The sequence below is a fragment of the Dermacentor andersoni genome, chromosome 6 (genome assembly GCF_023375885.2).
Source record: "Dermacentor andersoni chromosome 6, qqDerAnde1_hic_scaffold, whole genome shotgun sequence".
In the NCBI taxonomy this organism is placed as follows: domain Eukaryota; kingdom Metazoa; phylum Arthropoda; class Arachnida; order Ixodida; family Ixodidae; genus Dermacentor; species Dermacentor andersoni.
In genome coordinates this window covers 12,146,751-12,168,078 of record NC_092819.1, presented here as the reverse complement: position 1 = coordinate 12,168,078, position 21,328 = coordinate 12,146,751, and the positions used below count along the sequence as shown (strand labels likewise).

General features: G+C 45.2%; 1 protein-coding gene across 3 annotated transcripts in view; it reads right to left on the bottom strand.

The window, feature by feature from the left end:
• The window catches only part of LOC126521225 (MFS-type transporter SLC18B1-like), a 50,032-nt gene extending 39,311 nt beyond the window's left edge, over window positions 1-10,721 (bottom strand). For all 3 annotated transcript variants that reach the window (XM_055065831.2, XM_055065832.2, XM_050169854.3), the window contains exon 1: window positions 10,414-10,721. In XM_055065831.2, coding sequence (XP_054921806.1) covers window positions 10,414-10,686 — 273 coding nt within the window. In that variant the 5' untranslated portion in view covers window positions 10,687-10,721. The remainder of the gene's footprint in view (window positions 1-10,413) is intronic.
• Between the last annotated feature and the right edge of the window lie 10,607 nt (window positions 10,722-21,328).

The window sequence follows — 21,328 nt, the reverse complement described above, 5'->3', positions numbered from 1 at the left end:
CATGTAGAAAAAAATGAGGGGGGGGGGGGGGGGCAGGAGGAGATATATACATGTCAAGCGAAGCAGAAGTCAGGAAAGCGAATCGCTTCTGCGTGAAGCAGATCACAACAGGTAAAGGGTGCCTCACTGCCCACGAAGCTCAGTGAGTCGTGGGAAACGCGCCAAGAAGATGGCCGGCCAATGCAAGACACGGGTTGGAGTCACAAATTGTTTGAGGCTCTCTTCCTCTATTACTTTCCAGGGACCAATTCACAGGGTCCTATTGCCGCTGCTGCGGCAACGTGTGCAAACAGGGGCTTGATGTTATTTTTTTAATTTTTAGTATAGGTTTTTGACCTCGACGTCTAGATCTTCTAAAGATGTCTGTGTGTCTTAGCCCCTTCACTTTGCATGTGTGCAGGGGCATAGCCAGGAGAGGAGGGGTACTTAAGAGGCTTCAGCCCCTCCCCCCAATTTTTTTGTGCGGTCATGCACTGCCGACCAAAACAAGCCACGGCGCACGAAATTATTCTGGATTTATTCGTCTAGAATCTCTTTTTCGCCCTCGACAATACTTTTCGGCGCGAACATTGCGAAGTCGGGCTGGAGTTCATGGCAACGCCCGTGCTCCTGGAGTCACATAACGCGAAAAGCCGATGCGAGCGCAAAGTGTCAAGGGCGTTTTGATGGCGAGAGGGCTCCTCACCGCATCACGCGGAGGCCACGGAATCTACGGAGCGCATGGATTTCAATGCCGGAACTTTATGGGTATAAAGTTCTCATAAACTTTTGATTCGAAAGGTGCATTGACATTTGCAAACTTGTGCTTTGAATTTTCCATCCCGGAACTTTGTGGGTTGCTTGAAATGATCTCTTCGAATGCTGAAATGATCTCCTGAAATGATCTGCTTGAATGAAATGGTCTCCTCAATGAAATGGGCTTCAGTCCCCAGTGGCTGCGGAACACCTGACCAAGGCGGCGGTCAGACTTGCAACGCAGCAGAGGGTGCTAAGCATATCTGGGTACGGACAGGCCGCCAATGAAAACTGACCTTTGCAACGTGTAACACCCTAATCCTGTCTAATGAGGCAAGCTTAGCAGGTGTCTTCGAAGAACTATCAGACAACGGCAATTGGTTGAGATTATCGGCCTTAGTGAGATTAGAAGACCTGGTGAGGCTTACACATTGCTGAATAACTGCCATGTGCTCTGCTATAGAGGTCTCCCGGATAAGAAGCAATACGGGGTAGGATTCCCAATCCATAAAGACATAGCGGGCAACATTGACGAATTCTACAGCATCAACTAGAGGGTAGCAGTAGTCGTAGTCAAACTCAATAAAAGGTATAGATTAAAGATAGTACAAACCTACGCTCCAACGTCCAGTCACGACGATGAGGAAGTAGATCAGTTTTATGAAGATGTTGAATTAGCGATGAGAAAAGTACAAACGCGGTATACAGTAGTAACGGGGGACTTCAATGTAAAAGTGGGGAAAAAGCAGGCGGGGGAACAGGCAATTGGTAACTACGGTGTCAATTCTAGAAATGCTAGAGGTGAGATGCTGGTAGAATTCGCAGAAAGTAATGAGCATCGAATAATCAACACTTTTTCAGGAAGCATAGCAACAGAAAGCGGATATGGAAAAGCCCTAATGGTGAAACAAGAAATGAAATCGATTTCATACTTTCTGCCGCTCCCAGCATAGTGCAGAATGGTGAAGTGATAGGCAGGGTAATGTGCAGTGATTATAGGTTAGTGAAGGCTAGGATTCACCTAAATTTGAAGAGAGAAAGAGCAGAATTGGACAAGGGAAAACAGGTCAACGTAGAGGGAATAAGGGTAAAAGGAGAAAAATTCAAGGTGGTACTTGCAAACAAAGAGATGATGATGATAGAGCTAATAAATGAAACCCTTAAGTAGGCTGGCTTCAGAGGCACCAATTGAGCTGGGAGGCAAAGCCCCAAGGCAACCACTAAGCAAGCTCTCCAAACTAACAAATGACCTAATAAAGAAACGACGAAGAGTGAAAGTGTCCAACTCAAGAGATAATGTAGAATTCGCGGAACTTTCAAAACTGATCAACAAGGCGAAAATAAGCGATATACGAAACTATAACGTGAGAAAGAGTGAGGAAGTCGTAAAACATTGACGCAGCCTGAAATCAATGAGAAAGAAACTTGGCATAGGACAAACCAAGATGTATGCACTGAAAGATAAGTAGGGTAATATTATCCCTAATAATGAATGTATAATAAATGCAGCGGCAGAATTATATACTGACCTGTACAGTACCCAGAGGACTCAGGAGAACTTCATTCGGAATGATAATGAACAGGACATAGAAACTCGTCCTATAACTATAGATGAGGTCAGAAGGGCCTTGCAAGACGTGAAACCGGGAAAAGCGGCAGGAGAAGTTGGAATAACAGTCCATTTAATCGAATAAGGAGGAGACATAATGCTAGGAAAACTGGCGGCTCTCTATACGGAGTGTCTATCGACTGCAAGGGTCCCAGAAAACTGGAAGAATGCAAACATTGTACTAATCCACAAAAAGAGAGACATCAAAGAACTGAAAAATTATTTGCCTATCTTTTAGCTTAATCCTAGTATTATATAAAATATTCACCAAAATAATCTCCGATAGGATAAGGGCAACACTGCATTTTAGTCAACCAAGGGAACTGGCTGGCTTCAGGAAGGAATTCTCTACAATCGATCACATCCATGTCATTAATCCGGTTACCGAGAAATCCGCAGAGTACAATAAGCCTCTCTATAGGGCTTTCATAGATTACGCAAAAGCATTTGATTCAGTAGAGATACCAGCAGTCATAGAGGCATTGCGCAATGAAGGAGTACAGACCGCTTACGTAAATACCTTAGAAAATGTCTGCAGAGATTCCACAGCCACCTTAATTCTACACATGAAAAGTAGGAAGATACCTATAAAGAAAGGAGTCAGACAAGGAGGCCCTATCTCTCCAATGTTATTCACTGCGTGTTTGGAAGCTATTCAACTGGGAAGCAACCTTCGGTTTGCCGATGACACTGTTCTGTTCAGCAACACTGCCGGCGAGTTACAACAAATGATTGAGGACCTTAACTGAGAGAGCGTAAGTGTGGTCCTGAAGATTAAGATGCAGAAGACAAAGATAATGATGAATTACCGGACAAGAGAACAAGAATTCAGGATCGCCAGCCAGCGTCTAGAGTCGGTGAATGAGTACGTTTACCTAGATCAACTTACACAGGGAACCCTGATCATGAGAAGGAAATTCACAGAAGAATAAAAATGGGACTTGAAAGAGCGTAGGTTAGGGCGTGTTGGTATTCCATAACTGAGGCTTTTAGCGCACGAAAAGGGACGAAAGACAGTGGCTAGACGCCTGTGTCTTGCAGTTTGTCTTGCAGTGTCTTGTGTGGCAAGACGCCTGTGTAATAGTGCTGTGTCCGCGTCTTGCCACTGTCTTTGGTCCCCTTTCGTGCGCTAAAAACCTCAGTTATGGAAAACCTCAATAAAAATGGGTTGGAACGCATAAGGCAGACATCCTGAGCTCCTCACGGAAAGCTTACCGTTATCGTTGAAAAGGAAGGACTACAATCAGTGAATTTTACCGGTGATGACATGTGGGGCAGACTTGGAGACTAACAAAGAAGCTTGAGAACAAGTTAAGGACTGCGCAAAGAGCGATGAAACGAAGAATGCTAGGCATAACTTTAAGAGACAGAAAGAGAGCGGTTTGGATCAGAGAGCAAACGGGTATAGACGACATTCTAATTGACATAAAGAGAAAAAGATGGCGCTGGGCAGGTCATGTAATGCGTAGAGTAGATAATTGTTGGACCATTAGAGTACAGAATGGGTACCAAGAGAAGGGAAGCGCAGTAGAGGACGTCAGAAGACTAGGTGGTGCGACAAAATTAGGAAATTTGCGGGTGATAGTTGGAATCGGCTGGCGCAGGACAGGGGTACTTGGAGATCGCAGAGAGAGGCCTGCTTACTGCAGTGGACATAAAATAGGCTGATGATGATGCTGATGATGATGATCACAGAAAAGAATATCAACATTTTTTTTCATCTACACCAAGGCATCCATGTCAAGAGCCGGCGAAGGTAACTACCTTCTTATTTTTTTCTACTTCGACTTTTATTCGCGGAGACACATTAAGCCTCTTTTCTTTTCTTTTCTTTTCTTTTCGCTAACTGCGGGCTGCCGGAGCCAGCCAGTGCTCATGTCCTTTCTCGTGTTGCCCCGATCACTGCGAGGCGTACTTCGGTGCGCGTTCGTTTTTATGCGAAGCATACTAGCCGCACAACCACGCTCTTCCTTGCTGCGCCGCGCGCGGCCGCGTAGCTACCATATGACGTCATAACAGCTGCAAAAGCGGAGGCTCAACTCGTGCGCTCGCGTGCGGCCGCGTAGCTACATAGCCGGGTCTCAGCTCGTGCGCTCGCCTGCATGAGTTGTTTCTTCGTCTAGCCGAACCGAATATAGCCAAGCAACAGCAGTTCACCAGGCTAAACAGTGGTTCAACAACTAAAATAAATGCTAGTATGCTTCGCATCCTGGGCTTAACCTTAGCTAAGCCACAGCCATTTTTTTTAGCCGACTGTATTTTGGCCTGGCAGAGTTTTGGACGCTTTTTGGCTAGCAAACAAGAAAAACAAACAATGATCGCTCGCCGCCATCGCTGTTGGAATTCGACGGAGTGCAACGTTTTCGCTTGAGGGCATCACCTTCACTTCGATGTTATCGCAACCTCTCTGGGAAGTCTTTTGTCTCACCGGAGTAGGACACCGAGCAATATGCGTATGATTCTCTGTGGACAAAGCGTACGTCTGACGTTTTCTTCGATATTCCTTCCGTAGCGACATTAGGTGCTTAAAGTAGGCATTGGATTGTGGCCAAGATGCTTTTGTTGGCCAAGATGCTTTTGTCCGCCCCAAAAAAGAAAGAAAAGGACACTGTTGCGGCGCAGTGCGTTGTCGCATGGCGAAAGTTCGAGTTTGTTACTTCTTCTTCTGCGGAAAATAATGGGCTACGGGGTTCTTCAGTTGTCGGATATTCTTATTATATTATTGCGATAGCAATTATATCAGCACTCCGGGTGCATTCCAGCCGTCGTCATGTCTCGTATAAATTCCAAGAGCGATAACGTCCCCGCGCGCTGCATGCTGTATGTGCGAGTTAAAACATGGGGGGGGGGGGGGGATGAAGGGGATTGATGAGCCGACGATGGCGGCCCAGTCTTGTGTGTGCAAGGGAGAAAAGCGGCGAGAAAGCGCACCGCGTTCCGTCGCCCGCGATGCATACTGGGAAGTGGAGGGAGGTGGGGGGTGGGCCTTAGGATTCTGTGATCTGTGATATTGCGCAACTTGTTCGGCGCATTGCATACAGTCACTTTTGCTTAGATTTGCAGATTTATTTGAGACTTATATGTATATTTAAATATCTTGTTGCGAGGTTTTGTGTATAAATGCAGTGAACTTTGTTTATAATGACACTTTTTTGCCCTTCATCAAGCTGTATCTTCGCATTTCTAATGTATATTTTGCTGAACTGCATTTGATATGTGCTCTCTGTTGTGATTATATTTGCGGTGCAATTACTCACGATACACGACCGATGACCTGCTCCTACGCAGTACATTGGAACGAAGGACAGCGTCATTGAGATTTATCACTGGTCGTTGCATATATACAAAAATGTAAACAATGTTCCTGAATGACGAAGTTTCATTCAAATATTTGTCCTCAACTTGTTCGCTTCATGGCCTTTACGTTTTTGACATCAGTGCCGTGCAATGCTTTCCTGGTTTCGAACTGATATAGTCCTAAAGTTCGTATTATAATAACCTATTGAGTTATAATATAGCAGAAAACATGGAACGATTGATATCAGTGAGTTCTGGCCCAATTTTTGGAACATGCTAATATATTCTTTTGTGAAAAATACATATTTTACTTGTCTTGACAGTGCGTAGCGTACAAGAATTCGTTTCCGGCATCTTTGGCAATGGAAATGCAGTTATTATTCATATATTTGATCCCTAGACAAATTCTATAAGGAGGAGGTCGAGCTGCAAGTGAGCCCCCCTTCCCCCCCCCCCTCCCCCCTAAACAAAATTTCTGGCTACGCCACTGCACGTGTGCTCTATGGGAAATAACACCTTGCAACAACAACACTTCCACATTTCCTCAACATTTCAGTGCAAAGCATGTTCTGTAGCGTTCTCGTTTAAACGACTAAGATCCTCTCCATAGCTCGAGCGCTCGTCGGCTTTTAAGTATACACTGACGCAGTCGAAGGCACTATGACGGCGAAGGCGAGATGCAAGGGTTTGACAACGGCACACTGACAAGTCTGAAGTGATGATGTTGGCACAATGACGACAGCGGGATGATGAAGGCATGAGGACAATGGTATTACAATGATTTTATGACAACGATAGTGTGAGGATAAATGTATGACGTCGATGGCGTGACGACTATGGCGTCACAACGATGGCACGATGACAATTCGATGGCAAAGAAGCTGCATGGAACAACGACTATGAGATGACAGTGGCGTGACAACTGTAGGACGAGAATCGGATAACGACGACTACTGTATATGACGATGACGGCGTGGTGACAACGGCATCACAAGAATGAGATGACAAATCTGCAAGGACGCGGATATGGAACATGCCTAACGGCATCATGACAACCGTATGACAACAAATGCATGACGACGACTGTGTGACGACGGCACCATGATGACGATGGCATAATCATAATCGTCATAATGACGGTTGAACGACGACAGCATGACTACGATTGAGTGACGAAAAAATAACGACGCCGATAGAACGACGACAAGCACAATCAATGGATGCCGCTGCCCATGAGACGTGGAGGGCAGCACGATGTCGTGGTGTTACAGTGACCGAAACTTGCGCCACGTCACCGAGCACTCCTCCCTCATTGGTGGATTAGCAGGTGTAGTCGTGTGCACTTCTATTAATATAAGCACCTACTGGGGGGGGGGGGGGGGGGGGGGAGCCTCTCTCGCTTCTCTTGCTCACTTCTCTCAATGCTGATCGTACCAACGGCGCGAAACTGAGCAACGAGCTAAGAAAAGCTGGAGCTGTCAAACTTGTTATGGAAATAACCAGCGTGCATACACAGAAGAGGATAAAAGAGTGATCTTGAGAAAGTCTTTCAAATGATGAAAGTAAGCAGAGCTTGAACAGGGCCTAGTTGGTGAAGCTTACCGTATTTGCGTGATTCCAGTGCGTCGCCGATTGTAACGGGCAGTTATAGTACCGCCCTAATAAAAAATAATAATAAAGTAGCCTGAGTCGACACGTACCGTGCTGAAACAACTTTATGGAATATACAAAAGCCCACATATATGCACACAGCTGAATCTTAGCCACTAGTCGCTGTCGGAGTCTGACGAAACCTCTTTGTCACTGTCTACCGACTACAGAAAGTCATCTGCAATTCCACCTAACGCGTTAGAAATGTCACACGTACAGGAAGCTGGAAAATGGCGACCGCAAACAAAGGCATAAAAAACCAACGCTCGATTGCAGTCTGGCATAGCCATCTCGCATTCAGCTTTTTCTTTAGTAATAATTGGATTCGTTTTATTTTGAGTAGAAATAATTACGATTGTAAAGCATATGCAAATTTGAATGCACTTTTTATTCAAAACAGGTGCGCGTTAGAATTGTGGTAATCGCTCTGCTAGGCTGTGGAAGGCACGAAGACACAAGAAGTAAGCGAAAAACAAGGAACGTATTACAAATGAATCGCAAACTGACAACTAATCTTTATTTTTAAAAAAGTTCACCGACGATTACGTTACTCCCTAATGAGAAATGTGAGTGCAACTCTATACGTGTGTCGATTTCCCGATGTATTGGCTGCCGCGAACAATCCGCCGCGTGCGGCACGTTGAAAACGGAGCGACGCCTTGAAAAACAAGTAACACTAAAGGACAACGATAGCGGCGAGCAGAGTTGGCGATCGTCGAAAATCTGGGGAGGCGTTCTGTAGGAGTTCACCCAGTGGACTGTCCATTTCGGCCGCATCTGATTGGCTGGGGCCGCTCGTCTCCTCCTCGCTCGTACAGCTGCATCCAATCAGCAGTGGCAGAAATCGACAGGCTGGGCTCTTACAAAATACGCCCCCCTCCCCCCTCTCCCCAATCTGCGGGACAAGCGCGTCAGCTTTTATATAGGACTCGTCGAAGGTTCCAGTGTAATCGTTGGTGCCTACGTGGCTTCCAGAAAGTACTACACAATTCGCGTCGCACACCACACTGAGATTACAAATACCCATCTCGTAGTCTCGTGCGGCACTCTGCTTTCCTCTTCACTCTTTTGCCATGCTTTCCACCTCCGCTTTGGGCCTCATGCTTTCACTGCATCCTGCTCCTCCGCTTTCCTTTTTGCGCTCTGTTCTTTCATGTCCCGCTGCGCTCCCCGTTCGCTTTCAACTTTCACGGTGCTCGTTCGATCGGTTACGAGGGACAACGCCGACGTTCATTGCGGGAGCCGGCACCTAAGAGCTGCGCTCTAAAAAAGAAGAATGCGGCAGCATGTTTTCTGACAGTACGGAAGTTCAGCTCAGAAGCGAGAATAAAGTGAGCAGGGAGATCAGGAAAGCATTTTCTATCGTTGCAGCTGGTGCAGAAGCCTTCGGAGTGAGCCGTCAGTGTCGATTTCTGATCTTGAAACACAACTGCTAAGAGAGTATTACTTCCATTTGATTTAAGTGAGACGCGTGTCAGGACCAGATTTTACAATGAAGCTGTTAGCCTCTAGTTGGTCGTGATTTTTCGTGGACTGCTCACCCGAAAACAAGTTACAGCTGGAAGGCTTTCTGTTTGGGTTTCCGCGTAAGAGAACAATGTTTTTTCGTATATTGGAATTATAATCCTGTGCTATCATGTCTACAGGTTGTGTGTAAATAGTAGTTTACGAATTTTCTGACGCATTTTACTTTGAGAAATTCAGCTAGTTCAATAACGCACTTGCACTAGGTAGAGGGCCTACAGAAATGACGATGTATTGTGTGCTAACGGTATTGCCACCTAGCGGCCATGACCAGTGAGACAGACCTCCAATGGCAGCTGGGAAAGGGTTTAGTCTTCCAAGTCCCGCGTAACAGATTCATGTTTGTCTCGTATGTTCGTATAACAATCCGAAGCTATCATGTCTGCAGCATGTGTGTAAGTCGTAATTTACGCATTTTCAGTCGCAATTTACTTTTAAACTTTCTTTTAGTTCACTAAAGCACTTGTGCTTGACGAAGGGCCTAGAAGAATGAGGATCTAGGCGACAGGTTTCGCACACGTGCAAGTGCACGTGGCTAACGTCGTTATGGGTGGTGTTGCTTGCTTAACGTCGGCAGCAGCTTCGCTGTACATGCACTTTCATAAGGTGAAATGGAGGCGGAGTTTTTACAGTGAAGCTGTTAACCTTTAGGTGATTGGCATTTTTCATGTCAGCGTCCATCATCAAAAACGTGGGCCAATCCCGGTGGCAGGGTGGGGCCAGGAGCAGTGGCTCGTAGCCCCGTAAGGCATAGTCTTCCAGCAGTCGGCAAAGTGAAGCGAATAGTGCATTCATTCTTTGGAATCGCGCATACAACATACAGAACAACTTACCTTCGAATAACAAACAAGCACAAAACAATCATCCTAACCACACAATTGATGATAAGGCGCTCCCGATAACAATCCTGAGCACGTCGCGTTCCCCGCATACGTCACCCGGTAAAGGTTACTGTTGGGCAAGCTGCCGCGGCGACGGCAGCTTACGACGTGGAGAGTGACGTCCCTAGGGTACGTAATGTAAAAGAACCAGTCTAGCAACTCATTTCAACTTTGTTGCAGCACTGCTATGGGCGGCGGCGTGCTGTCAAAATTATCAATCCTCTCATTACTCTAAATTACCATTACTACCAGTACTCTAAAGCAATAAATAACTGCATGCCCCCCTCAGCAGTCGTAGTGGTGGCTTTACACAGCTTCGCTGGACTTCCACTTTCGCAGGGTCGGGATGGCGAGCCAATTTTTTTCATTCGTCTTTTCTCTTTCCTCTGTCATTTCTTTCTGTTTTTCGTTCTCATGTAAACTCCAGCTGCTGATGGCGGTTATGGGTATAAATTCTTTGTGTTTCAATAAAACCTAGCTGACAGCTTTCGCTTCACTTGTCGCGTGTTCTTTATTTTCCACTGACTTCGCATGTCACCTTGCCTGCCACAGCGCAACAGAACGATGATGTTTAAAAATAGCGCGCCAAATTTGCCCATAAGCATGTATTAAATTGCAAGCCATACCCGTATAACATCCTTAGGCTCCTCCAATGTAATAAACTTTCATAACACATTGCAATGAAACAGACGGAGTTTTCATTAGAATGATACTTACCAAGGGTGGAAAATATGGTTGCATCAGTGAGAACGCTGCTGACAACCAGATGTGAGTGTACACCAACGGCAGCATCCATCGGCTGTGGCGAATAACCGTCAACACGCTTTTCGTTGGCATCGAGGCGTGGCTTGATTCAATGTGGACTGGGCCAGGTTTTTCGAAAACATTGTTCCCAATATGAAGTGGATCGAATGCGAACGCGCCGTTGATGTACACATGTTCACTTTTTGATTCCGATGCCTCTTTGACGATTTCCACGGTATCCGGCATATCGCTGAGATAATCGATACCTCGGCTTTTGGTAGTTTGGTATACCTGTGAACAGAAGCATTCTGTGAGACTAAGCAACTGTATGATTCAAAACCGAAATCCCAGCATTTCCCCAAAGGGCTGTGCACGGCGTTTAACTATGAAGGTGCTGCGGTGGTGTTTCTGTGCTTATATCTTTATTTATTTAATTTTATTTATTTATAGCGATATTTAGTGATATCTCATGTCCCATGTTGGCCATAAATGGCTATGCACTGACAAAGTAGAAAGGGAGGAGAAGAGCCAAAGAAAGCTGTTGCTTTCAAAGATGTGGAAGAGCCCGCACATAAACATGAACAATTTAAGACTACCTGTGAGGTGCGCTGACACAATGCCTGCACAGAAGTTTACCGATGGGAAATGTAGCGGTGCCAAAAGCTCCACCAGTGTGTCGTAAATCGTGGGTACTACGGCCATCATTGCTCAAGTTAGCTTGGATTCATTTAGAAAGCACACTGAGACTTTTTTGTTTTTCTTTTTGAATAAGCATGTCCAGTAATGTCGTCATGTGGTTCTTTAGAGAAGTTATGTATGTTATACATTTACACTTCATTAGTTTCACGACATCACTTTCATTGCACAATTGAATTAGGACACTTACGCTAGTGCATTTGAATAAATTAGCTATTGGATCAGTATAATAGACTGTGGGTAATTGCTTCTAATCTTAAGACCACCGAAAGTTGGAAATTGAGAGAGATCTTAAAGCAATCTTGCCGTACTTGAGACAAAAAATGAGCTTCGGGAACGTTAACGGGAAGCTGAAAGGTTTTCCAGAAAAAATGAGTGAACATCTGTACATAATGGTTTTCAACCCTCCGAATTCGAATATCGTATCGAAATTGAGCGAAAGAAAGCGCAAATATATTTTATTTCGACGAAAAGTGCAGCAGCGGACACGCCCAGCTCGCGCGTCTCGTTTCCGCCTGTGATTGGCCGGGCGCCTCGTGACGTTAACACTAGTAACCGACCGCTGCCGCTACACATCGAAGCGCGGTGCCAGGTAGTTTGGTGCTGTTTTTCTGAGGCGGTAATGGAAAATTTAGAGAGACTGCGTTTTTCTGAGGAGTTCGGCGTTACTCCCTACATGTACGAGCCGATTGCAAAGAGCCGGCCTCTCGAAGAAGCAAACGATGCTGGTGCGAGCAGTGCTTTCGACGCGAACGAAAGCAAAGTCTTGGGATCTCCTCGTGTTGGAAATGCTCTTTGGTGAGTATGTTTTTTGCAAAGCGATCTAGTGATCTCGCCGATCTTTCGCCGATCTAGTGAGCTCGTTTCCGGTCAAACAACTGTAGTGTTGTGTTCCTGCATGCCTCCTCGTGGAACGTAAGCGGGGATGCGATCGTCGGCATTAGTGCGCTGTCCAAAGCTGTCGGCAATCTACAAAGACAGTTTAAACGCGTCAAAAGCTTCCCGGTTCATGCAGTACGTGTAGTGACCTTCGTCTGTTGACTACCACGTTGACTACCACTCACGTTGACTACCACGTACGTTGACTACCACTCTACATACACGCAGACGCACCAACAAAGGAATGCAGGGTCGATCGAAGCAGATTACGATGGCACGCACGCAGAAACAAGCGCGGTCAGGCACGGTCGCGGACGCTGCGAAGGAACGAAACACTAGAGTTGACGTCAACCCACCGCGGTTTCCGGTCTCCGCTCGCATCGTCAGCGTCAGCATCAGCGCGCGGCATTCGACGGGGGGCGGAGCTACAGCGCGATTTCAGCCGACGATTACGTCGCTCCTAATTGAAAAAGAACCTCCAAATTTTCCCTACATGGTTTATAAGGTTCCCGCATCCGTATATGAGCGTCTTATTGAATTCGACAGACTCTTCAGCTTCCCTTTAATATTAACATATTCGAGGTAGTTCTAAGGCACAAAATGGAAGTTTTGGTAATCGTATGTACTTGTGCTGCCCATCAATAACGTTGGTTACGCCAAGGCACCAGCGCAAGATTTTTCTCTGCTATGTATATTTAATTAGAAACTCTATCACTTCATGTACTCGCATAACTTTGTAAAGAAATATTACTGCCTTGAGCATTTGCTGCTCATAGTTGAAAAGTGGTTCTTTCCCTTGTTTGCACAGTGTACTTTATTCGGGATATTACTTTCCCTTGTAATTATCGTAGTATTCGAATTGCTTCCGAATACTTATTTGTGATTTGAGGAGACTGCCAGTGAATAATTTGGTGCGTTATCTAAACTGCTCTTCACTGCCTCTTTCATGAGAGCGTCTATTAAACCAGGAATATAAGCGAGCTCAGAAAAACTGCGCTGCAAGTAAGGGGTGTGTTCCACTCTAACTAGGTGTACCTGTTGTTGACTAAAGGTGTTCATATTTATTTGCACTTTGTGACGGCATGACTTGTGTTGGCCCGCACTACATATTACGCATTGCTCATATTTTTTCAGAGCCAGAATTCGCAATGGCTCTCAGTATATTATTTCACCTTGATACTGTTTCGTAGCAGAAAAAGAACGAGAAAATGCAACGAATTCTTTCCTGTAACTACTGGTATACGCTTGTGATGCTGTGAACCTTAATGTAAACGAAGCATATCGCTGCTATTTGCGGCGTGTTTAAATTCGGTTTACTCGACCTACCAATAGAAGCATGTATTTCGGAAGTACACCTAGCGCAGGTCGGAAATCCACGCGTGCATAAAAGGGTCAAACTTACGTTCTTGTGTTCAAGCTAACTGATTACACCACGACAATTTTTGTACAGTTTTGACAGCACGTGAAAAGAAACAGCTTACACAAGCTGTGCGTCCAGTGGCGTCATTAGGGAAAGCGGGTTGGGGCGAGGGGTAGTCGGTCCACCCAGGGTGCAGCCCGCCAAGTGGCGGCTCTGCTGCGGTCGCCACTGGAGCCTTTGTTAACCGCCGAATGCGCTTAACGTCTGCGCCCGGGGCAGCTCAATGGGGGGCGATGAAGTGAAATGGCATAAAGAAGAGTAGTGCTGACTGAACAGCGTGCATGGTGTTAGCCTTCAGGCACTTGTATGCGCGGTGCGAGCCGTAATGACGCCTCCAGCGTCATTATTTTTACAGAAATAAATGTCGTATTACAAGGGAAAATAGTAGCATCTCTCTTTTGAAGTATTTCACATTCACTTTTAACTATTCACATTAAAATGCGCTCGTATTTTATGAAAAACAAATAGTGAACCCTTAGACACATTTGGTAACCGTGTCGCGTGACTTTAAGGTATTTGGATAGGAGTCCCGTGGTTATACTCAGCGTAGAAGACCCACTGTTAGGTCAAAGGGTCCTCGTCTTTCTGAAAGGGTGGTGAAAAGTTGGTTGATACACTGTCCTTATTCTTTTTTTTACTACTTCAGTAGTTAAGTAACTTCTTTTCAACTATTTCATGCCCCCACCCCTTTTTTTTTCATTTTATTTCTCTTTTGCATATACGTACGAGGTGATCATCTTTAACTTCTATGGAATTTTTAAGAATAGGTTGTTGCAGATAACATATTTATAGTCCTTAAGTTGGATTTTTCAGAGAGGTTGACATTACCTGCAGGAGAAATCGAAGCACATATTCAACTAATTAACAAAAATTCACAATTATTATTTGAATTAGCTACCTTACAGGACATATTGCAATTTACGAATTGTAGCCGGTCGGTTTGCAAGGCGTAACCACTTGAAATGAATTTTCATAATGCCGCCAGTTTGCAAATAGAGCAATAGAAAACACCACACTGCCTAAATTATAATGAACAAATAATGTGTATGACTTAAAAATGCGTTTATAAGCGAAGGATGGTAATTGACCTAAACCGGTTGGTGTTCTTTTTTCACAAATTATTTTTAAAGCTTAAACACGTAGCAAAGCCATAATATGTGCATTAGAGATGGCAAAGCGCTAGCTGGAGCTAAGGCACCATGCACTACGTATGTATGCATGCTCTGCTTGCCACTTGTCACATCGTGTTTCTAAAGACCATGAATGTGCTAATTTTACAAAGAATTTCGAAGTATACCGCAAGCCCTTTATGAACGCAGTTTTATTCACGATTTTCTAATAATACAGCATCGCGAGCGACACAAAGAGTGAGAAAAAATTGATCGATTTACCTGCCACGATGCTCTCAATAGAACTGTCGCACCTTGCGAATGCGTTTTGCAGCGGGAAAGAACCGTCCTTGCGCGGACTGGGGTCGACAAGCTGCCGTCAGGCACTGCGCTCGAGGAAAGATGCGAAGACTGCACGACCGGAAATCAACAGCTGCTTTCCACCCGCTACAGCGACGCTTTTGAACAACGCTTTTGAGACTATAAAAAAAAGCAAACGAGCGCTGGCGCGGTGCTTCTATCAAGACGGCTCTTACGTCAGCCTCGAGAGGGTTGTTCGTCAGAATAAATGCAAGGCTAAAGTGTCGAAAGTGGCTACGTACAAGATCTCTTGTGCACGCTGTGAAACTGATACGTGGAGATAAATGTGCGAGGCACTGCCGTCACTTCTCGCAATGAAAACGGTGTGTCGCTCCTACACGAGAGGAAGGGAGGAGGTGAGGCATGCATAAGGTGATACATCAAAAAGTGGAAAGGAAAGCAAGATATGCTTCTGCAGCGATAGGCAGTTTTTTACTGCGCCAGCAGATATGAGCTTGAAATAAGGCACGCTATGCAGAACGCCTCGAGTTCTGCGCACGAACTAAACTAATTCACGTTATAGTTTGCGCTATAATAGTCGCTGAAGAAAGATAGCGCGGAATACGTATTTTGCAGAGCTGCTTGCTACAACTCACCAACGCAGCATAGCAGCGTGTCTCCCAGTCTATTCACATACTCGTCATATAAAGATGCATCCTATGCTTTTGAAATATCTGTGATTCCATTGTAGGGGGGGGGGGGGGGTGGAATGTTTACTTTCAGTGAAATCAGTACACAGTTCTTGTCGTGAGAGGATAGACTTTCACTTTAGTGGAAGGGATTAAAGCTCTGCTAACAACTTTCGAATGACTTCTTTGTTTTTAGTTCACATTATAGCGCAGCGTTAGTGAGTAACGAAATCACCAAAGCACTATTATTACTTACAGCGGGCACTTCAAACACGGACAAAGAAGTGAGACGAAAGACGAGCGCTGACTCCTGACTACAAGTTTATTGCATTCAAACAGCCATATATAAAAATAGAAAAACTCACACATGCGTACACCCGTGCACCATACAGTCCCTCAACCAAAAGCGAAACAAGACAGACGAGCGGTAACCGCTCGTCTGTCTTTCGCATACAAATAGTTCACGGAATGATGCCACTGCGACAAGCGACGATTTGCGCTGGACATTAATACGTGTGTCTTGTTCTTTTTGCTTTTTTTTTGTTTGCTTTCTCCGGTCATCGCTCTTCACCGGCCAACCACGTTTACCATGTCATCACTCGGTACGATACGTGCCTACACGTATGGGAACATTCCGGGGTGTTCTCCCCGACTCTATAACGGAAGAAGTTTGCCTAATCAGATTGTGGACGCATAACGAATACTGATGTAAATTGTGGAACATACGCGAGGGCTAGTGATTATGCCGGAATGTACGATAAATCATGTATAACAAGCCGACGGACATGACGTCAGGTTTCGATGGCCGACGACTGCGCTCGCCACTGTGGTCGTACTTGTAGTGTTACTTGTTTTTCTAGGCATAAGATCGCCCAATAAAGCATTAAATTCGTGACTGGCAGTTTTCTTAGTGTCTGGTACTTCACAGTCAATAAAACGGGACAATATTGTTTTGAAGTTGGTCCATAATTACCCCTGCAGAGGACCCAAGGTTATCCTGGTGCGGCACTTGCACGTGATCTACCGAGAACAACAATGATCCAATTGCCTTTGTTGCGACGGCAACTTCTAGCAGGGACGCTTAGGCTTGGTCACGAGCCGTGTACGCCTATAGCAGAAAGGCCGTGCGGAAATTTCATTGACAGATGAAGTTGGGCGTTAACTGCCGTGGCTCCCGAGTGAAACACGGGTCGCCATGTTTGGAAGATGTGAGAAAAGGGCTCTGCTGGCAGGGCGCTCTGTTCATCGCTTCCGTCTCGATCTCTGCTTAAGCGTTTTGTATCCACTTTTAGCCGTCGAAAGCCTGTTCGGGCACTTTGTGTCTCTGGTAAAGTCAACACAATATTTTTGTAGCATGTGCCAGAGCATTGGGTTCTAGCAATAACGTGCTAACTTGGGCTCGTCTGAAGAAAATGAGTAACAGCGCTGTACAACTGGACGCCACTGAGAATGGCGAAAATCAACGCTTCGTCTGTCTCAGACCCGTCCCGCTGTCCAGTGCTGTTACTCGGTTTGCTAGGTTCTAGCCGCGAGTATTCGCATCATCTACTGTCATCAACGTCATCAACATTTTTGAGTGGCATTAAAAAAACTAATGTTGTCTTTGGCTGGTCGTTTTCTAGCACTCGAGAGCGCTCGTATAAGCAGCTTCATGCTTAGCTGGTTGAAAAGGAGCACTAAAAGACATGTTTTTTGCCGCAATTGAACACTCACAAAAGGAAGACACATAAAGCCCAAAATAACACAGCCCAAAATAAATCAGTTGGAAGTGCCACCCGTGTTGTCTTTATGTGTCTTCCTTTTGTGAGTGTTCAATTGCGGCATAAAACACGTCTTTTAGCAAGCGCCAACTAGACCAACAAGCAGTTATGTTGCAACAAAAAAGGAGCACTGACAGAGTGTTCGGCTGATTCCTTCCGCGTGATCGGCTCCAAGCGAGAGCTCGATGACTGTTTCGTCGACTGTGCGCTGACCGTTTCGTCGAATCGGCCGTGAGATCTGGCCAAGTTATAATCACACTCTGTCCGCTTTAGCACCGGCTACAGCGACAGCATAACAACATGGCAGCATCTGGATAGCCCGCGTTGATTCGAATTTGCGCTTTTTACCTGCTATCACAGGGAGCGCTCATCACAGTAACCTGTGCCACAAATTTAAAGCAACGAGATGCTCACATTCATGTTGGTGCATTGAGCATAAGTTTTTTTATGTAATATAGAAATGTACAACGACGGCGTTGTAGTATAGAGCACATTTGATCCTGTTCCTAGCGCTTTCGCATGGCTGCATCGCTATGATATACTGAAACGTGTTCGGTTGAGACGCTCTGTCTCCAGCAGCTGAGGACCCGGCCGCCCCTAACCAGATGATTGGTTTGCCCAGTCCAAGGTGCCATTAGTGAAATTAGCTTCGTTCGTGGGGCGCCGGTGACATCCATAACTCGTCCGTCGCCGCCCTTTATTCTTAGACTTGCAGGGGGTTTCTTCGATTTTCAAGCTTAAGTTTAGCGCAGCTACTTCACGACATGAACTCGTGCGGCACTGCACACGACATCCGCGTGAGGTTATAGCATGTGAAACTGCCGTATTTGTCTTCTTCCGGATTTCGAGTCGGTGTCTCGCAGAGTAGACACAGAGAGGTTTCTCTTGTACAGCTCTCGTACTCGCATGTGGGGAAGAAAAGGACATACGCGTACCATTGGAAAGAGCGGCATGGAGAGAGAACAACCTGTATTGTAGCGCGTTTGCACTAAGAATATTTTTAGCGTGAACGTGGAGTAATTTGCAGAGAAATCAGTTAGTGGCACTGCTATATGCGTCACAGACGGTGTTCGTATAGTCTAATGCAACGCTACAGGGTATTTACGAAAGACTCCATGGGGAGGTGCAAATTATCATGTCCTTGCAAAGGTCGTAGACCCGTTAAATGTCAAGCGTTACGTTTCTGAAATGCCAATACATTTACCCCTGCCTACAACTATATATACCTGCTCCCAGAGACCACCAGCATCTCGATGTTCAGAGTGCGATGATAGCCGTCGCGGGCATCGATGTGCTCTAGTGTGAACCACTGAGGATAAGCCACTTCGTTCAAGGAATAAAGTTAGATTAGTTCATTCCCGTGTGTTGTTCAACCCAAGCAACTTAATAGCATGCATAACGTCAAGATAGCATCGGCAGGACGCAAACATGGCGTCTGCCAAACGTAACATAGTATTCACATCAAACGATCTCATAACGTCAGAATTAAGTTATTGTTAAATTCTTTGCTGATGATTGTTGCACTGGTAAAATTTTTCTTGCTGAGTTTTAGTATTGAGTTCGAAGTTTCTGGCTAAATGACTTCAGCTAACACTGAATTACAGGCAGCAAGCATAATTTGTTGGTTTAGAGTAGGAACACAGGACGAGGCAGAAGTTCGGCACGCGATTGGGATTACTTCGAAATCACGGTCAGAAAAGACAGGCCGGTAGAAAATTTCCGGCTGTGGTGGTGTCACACACGTGATGTAAAGCGAATAAAATGTACACCTATGCTACACATATGACGAGAGCTGTCTGTACAAATTACAAGCGAATCCATAGGTGGCTAGGAATGAAGCCCGTTTCCAGTTTTCTGCATGGTGTTTCCCCCTATGACTGAAAAAGCTTCCGCAAATATCATTTTTATGTGGTTATACTTTTTACTGGTTGTACATTTAAAATAGAAAATAATTTTCCGCGTCTTCACATGTGCTATTATTAAAGGGCTAACACGAGTATTTGTATACACTGATTTCGCAATTCAGGCAGTGCGTGAGATCCATACGTTTTTCACGGGTTTGTCAGAACCGCAATGCAACTTTGACGCTTAGTCGCTTTCCTTTTGAGTGCGGCTTTGACGCTGAATTTTACACATGCTGCGTTCAGCCGAGAGCGCTATGAAAACAACGCCGCAGAAGAGTGAGAGATACATTGAGGGAGTATTTTTACACATAATATAGAAGGAGGTAGTGTGAACTACGCACTCTGGTTTCTGGAAAAATCTGAAGTACAAACACTTTTTTGTTGGTTTTAGGATGTTGGATGCATGATGTGTTTTGAAAGCGATAGCAGTTACTGAAACTTCAAAGCTACATTCCTGGCGTTGACACCGTGCTGTTGAGAACTGAGTGACAACTTCGTATTTTTCTAAAAAAAAAAAAATATTTCCTTTTTTAATTGTGTTGCTCATATGGGAAAGTAAAATGAAGGCTTGCGCCGAAAAATAAGCGTATTGTCGCTGCTGCACATTATGACACTTTGGCATGTCTTCAAGGAGCATTTTCATAAAAATCGCAGAAAGAAAATGAGCAGTGGTGTGGTGCGAAATAGCACGTAAGAAATAGCACGTAAAAGTTGATCCCATGAAAGCCGTTATCCGAGCCCCCTGCACTCGTATATCGTTGGACAGCCCCGCGATGGCGCGAAAGACCACATCCGGCCCTTTCTGTGGGCTGATCTCGGGCTGCCGATCTGTCGTTTTTATTGGGCCAAAACTGGAGCAAACTGCCATCGTACTGTGCAGGGCAACTGCTCATAAAGCCAGATTTTTGCACCTGAGTGATGCTGATACATTTTTACGCCGCCTTCTAAATACCCCGCTGCTTGCGACACCGTTAGAAATACAGCGACAATAACTGACCCTAATATAGCGGTATAACTGCTCTTGCCATTGCTTCGCACTTTGGAAGAAACTGCCACTTTTTGTGATTGCGGGTCGCCATACCGTGTACTTCTTAGCGTATATTGCACCCAACGAGAGGTTGCTAACACGACCACTTGTTCGGGCTTTTTTATCTTAATACGAAATCTTTCTTGATCGTGAACTTCACCACAAATTTTGAGGACATGGACACAGAGCGTCGTACTTTAAGGACTTCCGAGTTGCATGAACATTAGGCTTGGCACAGGGAGTTTATTTGAATTAAGGAAGGAGCAGAATGTGTCCTGTACTTTGGAGGCACTTGCTTTAAGTAACTCACAGGAGTGAAATAAGCTAGTCTTGGAGAACGCGAGTCATTCCGAGCACACACGCGAATATCAAAGAACCGCTGGAAACTCGCTGTTCTGCTGCATTCATACGCACTTATCTATGTGTTTGTTGTAGGCTCATGGATTACGTAGTGTTGTTATTTGATGACTACTTTCGGAGACAAACGCCATTGTGCAGATTACACCTAAGGTTTTATTTAGACCACGGTAGTATCTATTAAGCTATGCCTAACGCGAGCATGAGGCCACATATGGCAAAGGAACACTAGATTCGTATGAATATGCTCTGCAATTCACTCTATAGGCTGTAGACTGCTGCGATGTGGTGTGGTGTTTCGACACAAAATGCAGACACCATCTGCTGTTTTAAAAGGAGAAAAAGGCAAAAAAGCGCACATCATGTGTAAAGTCCTTACCCGGCATTGTAGGCAGGACACAGGTGTTCCATGTATTGACGCTGAAAACCCTGAACCATGTCGAGGCTGTGCCAGCTGTCCTTGGGTTTATTTACCTCTTTTTCTTATTTCGTAATGCGAAATCCGCCTGCACCTAAATACGAACACTGCAACTAATGAAATAGCACGTACTGCGTGGATAAGTTACTGTGTGGATGTGTTTAATTTATGAAGTCTGATATTCAAGAGGGTTGGAACAAAACGGTGACGGGTTACATTATGCAAGCCTATTACATAATAACCAGTGTGTGTGGTTAGCATGCCCTAAACAAGGACTACAGGAGATGTGAAAATGAAAGAAAAAAGAACTATGCGACGGAACTTTTTGG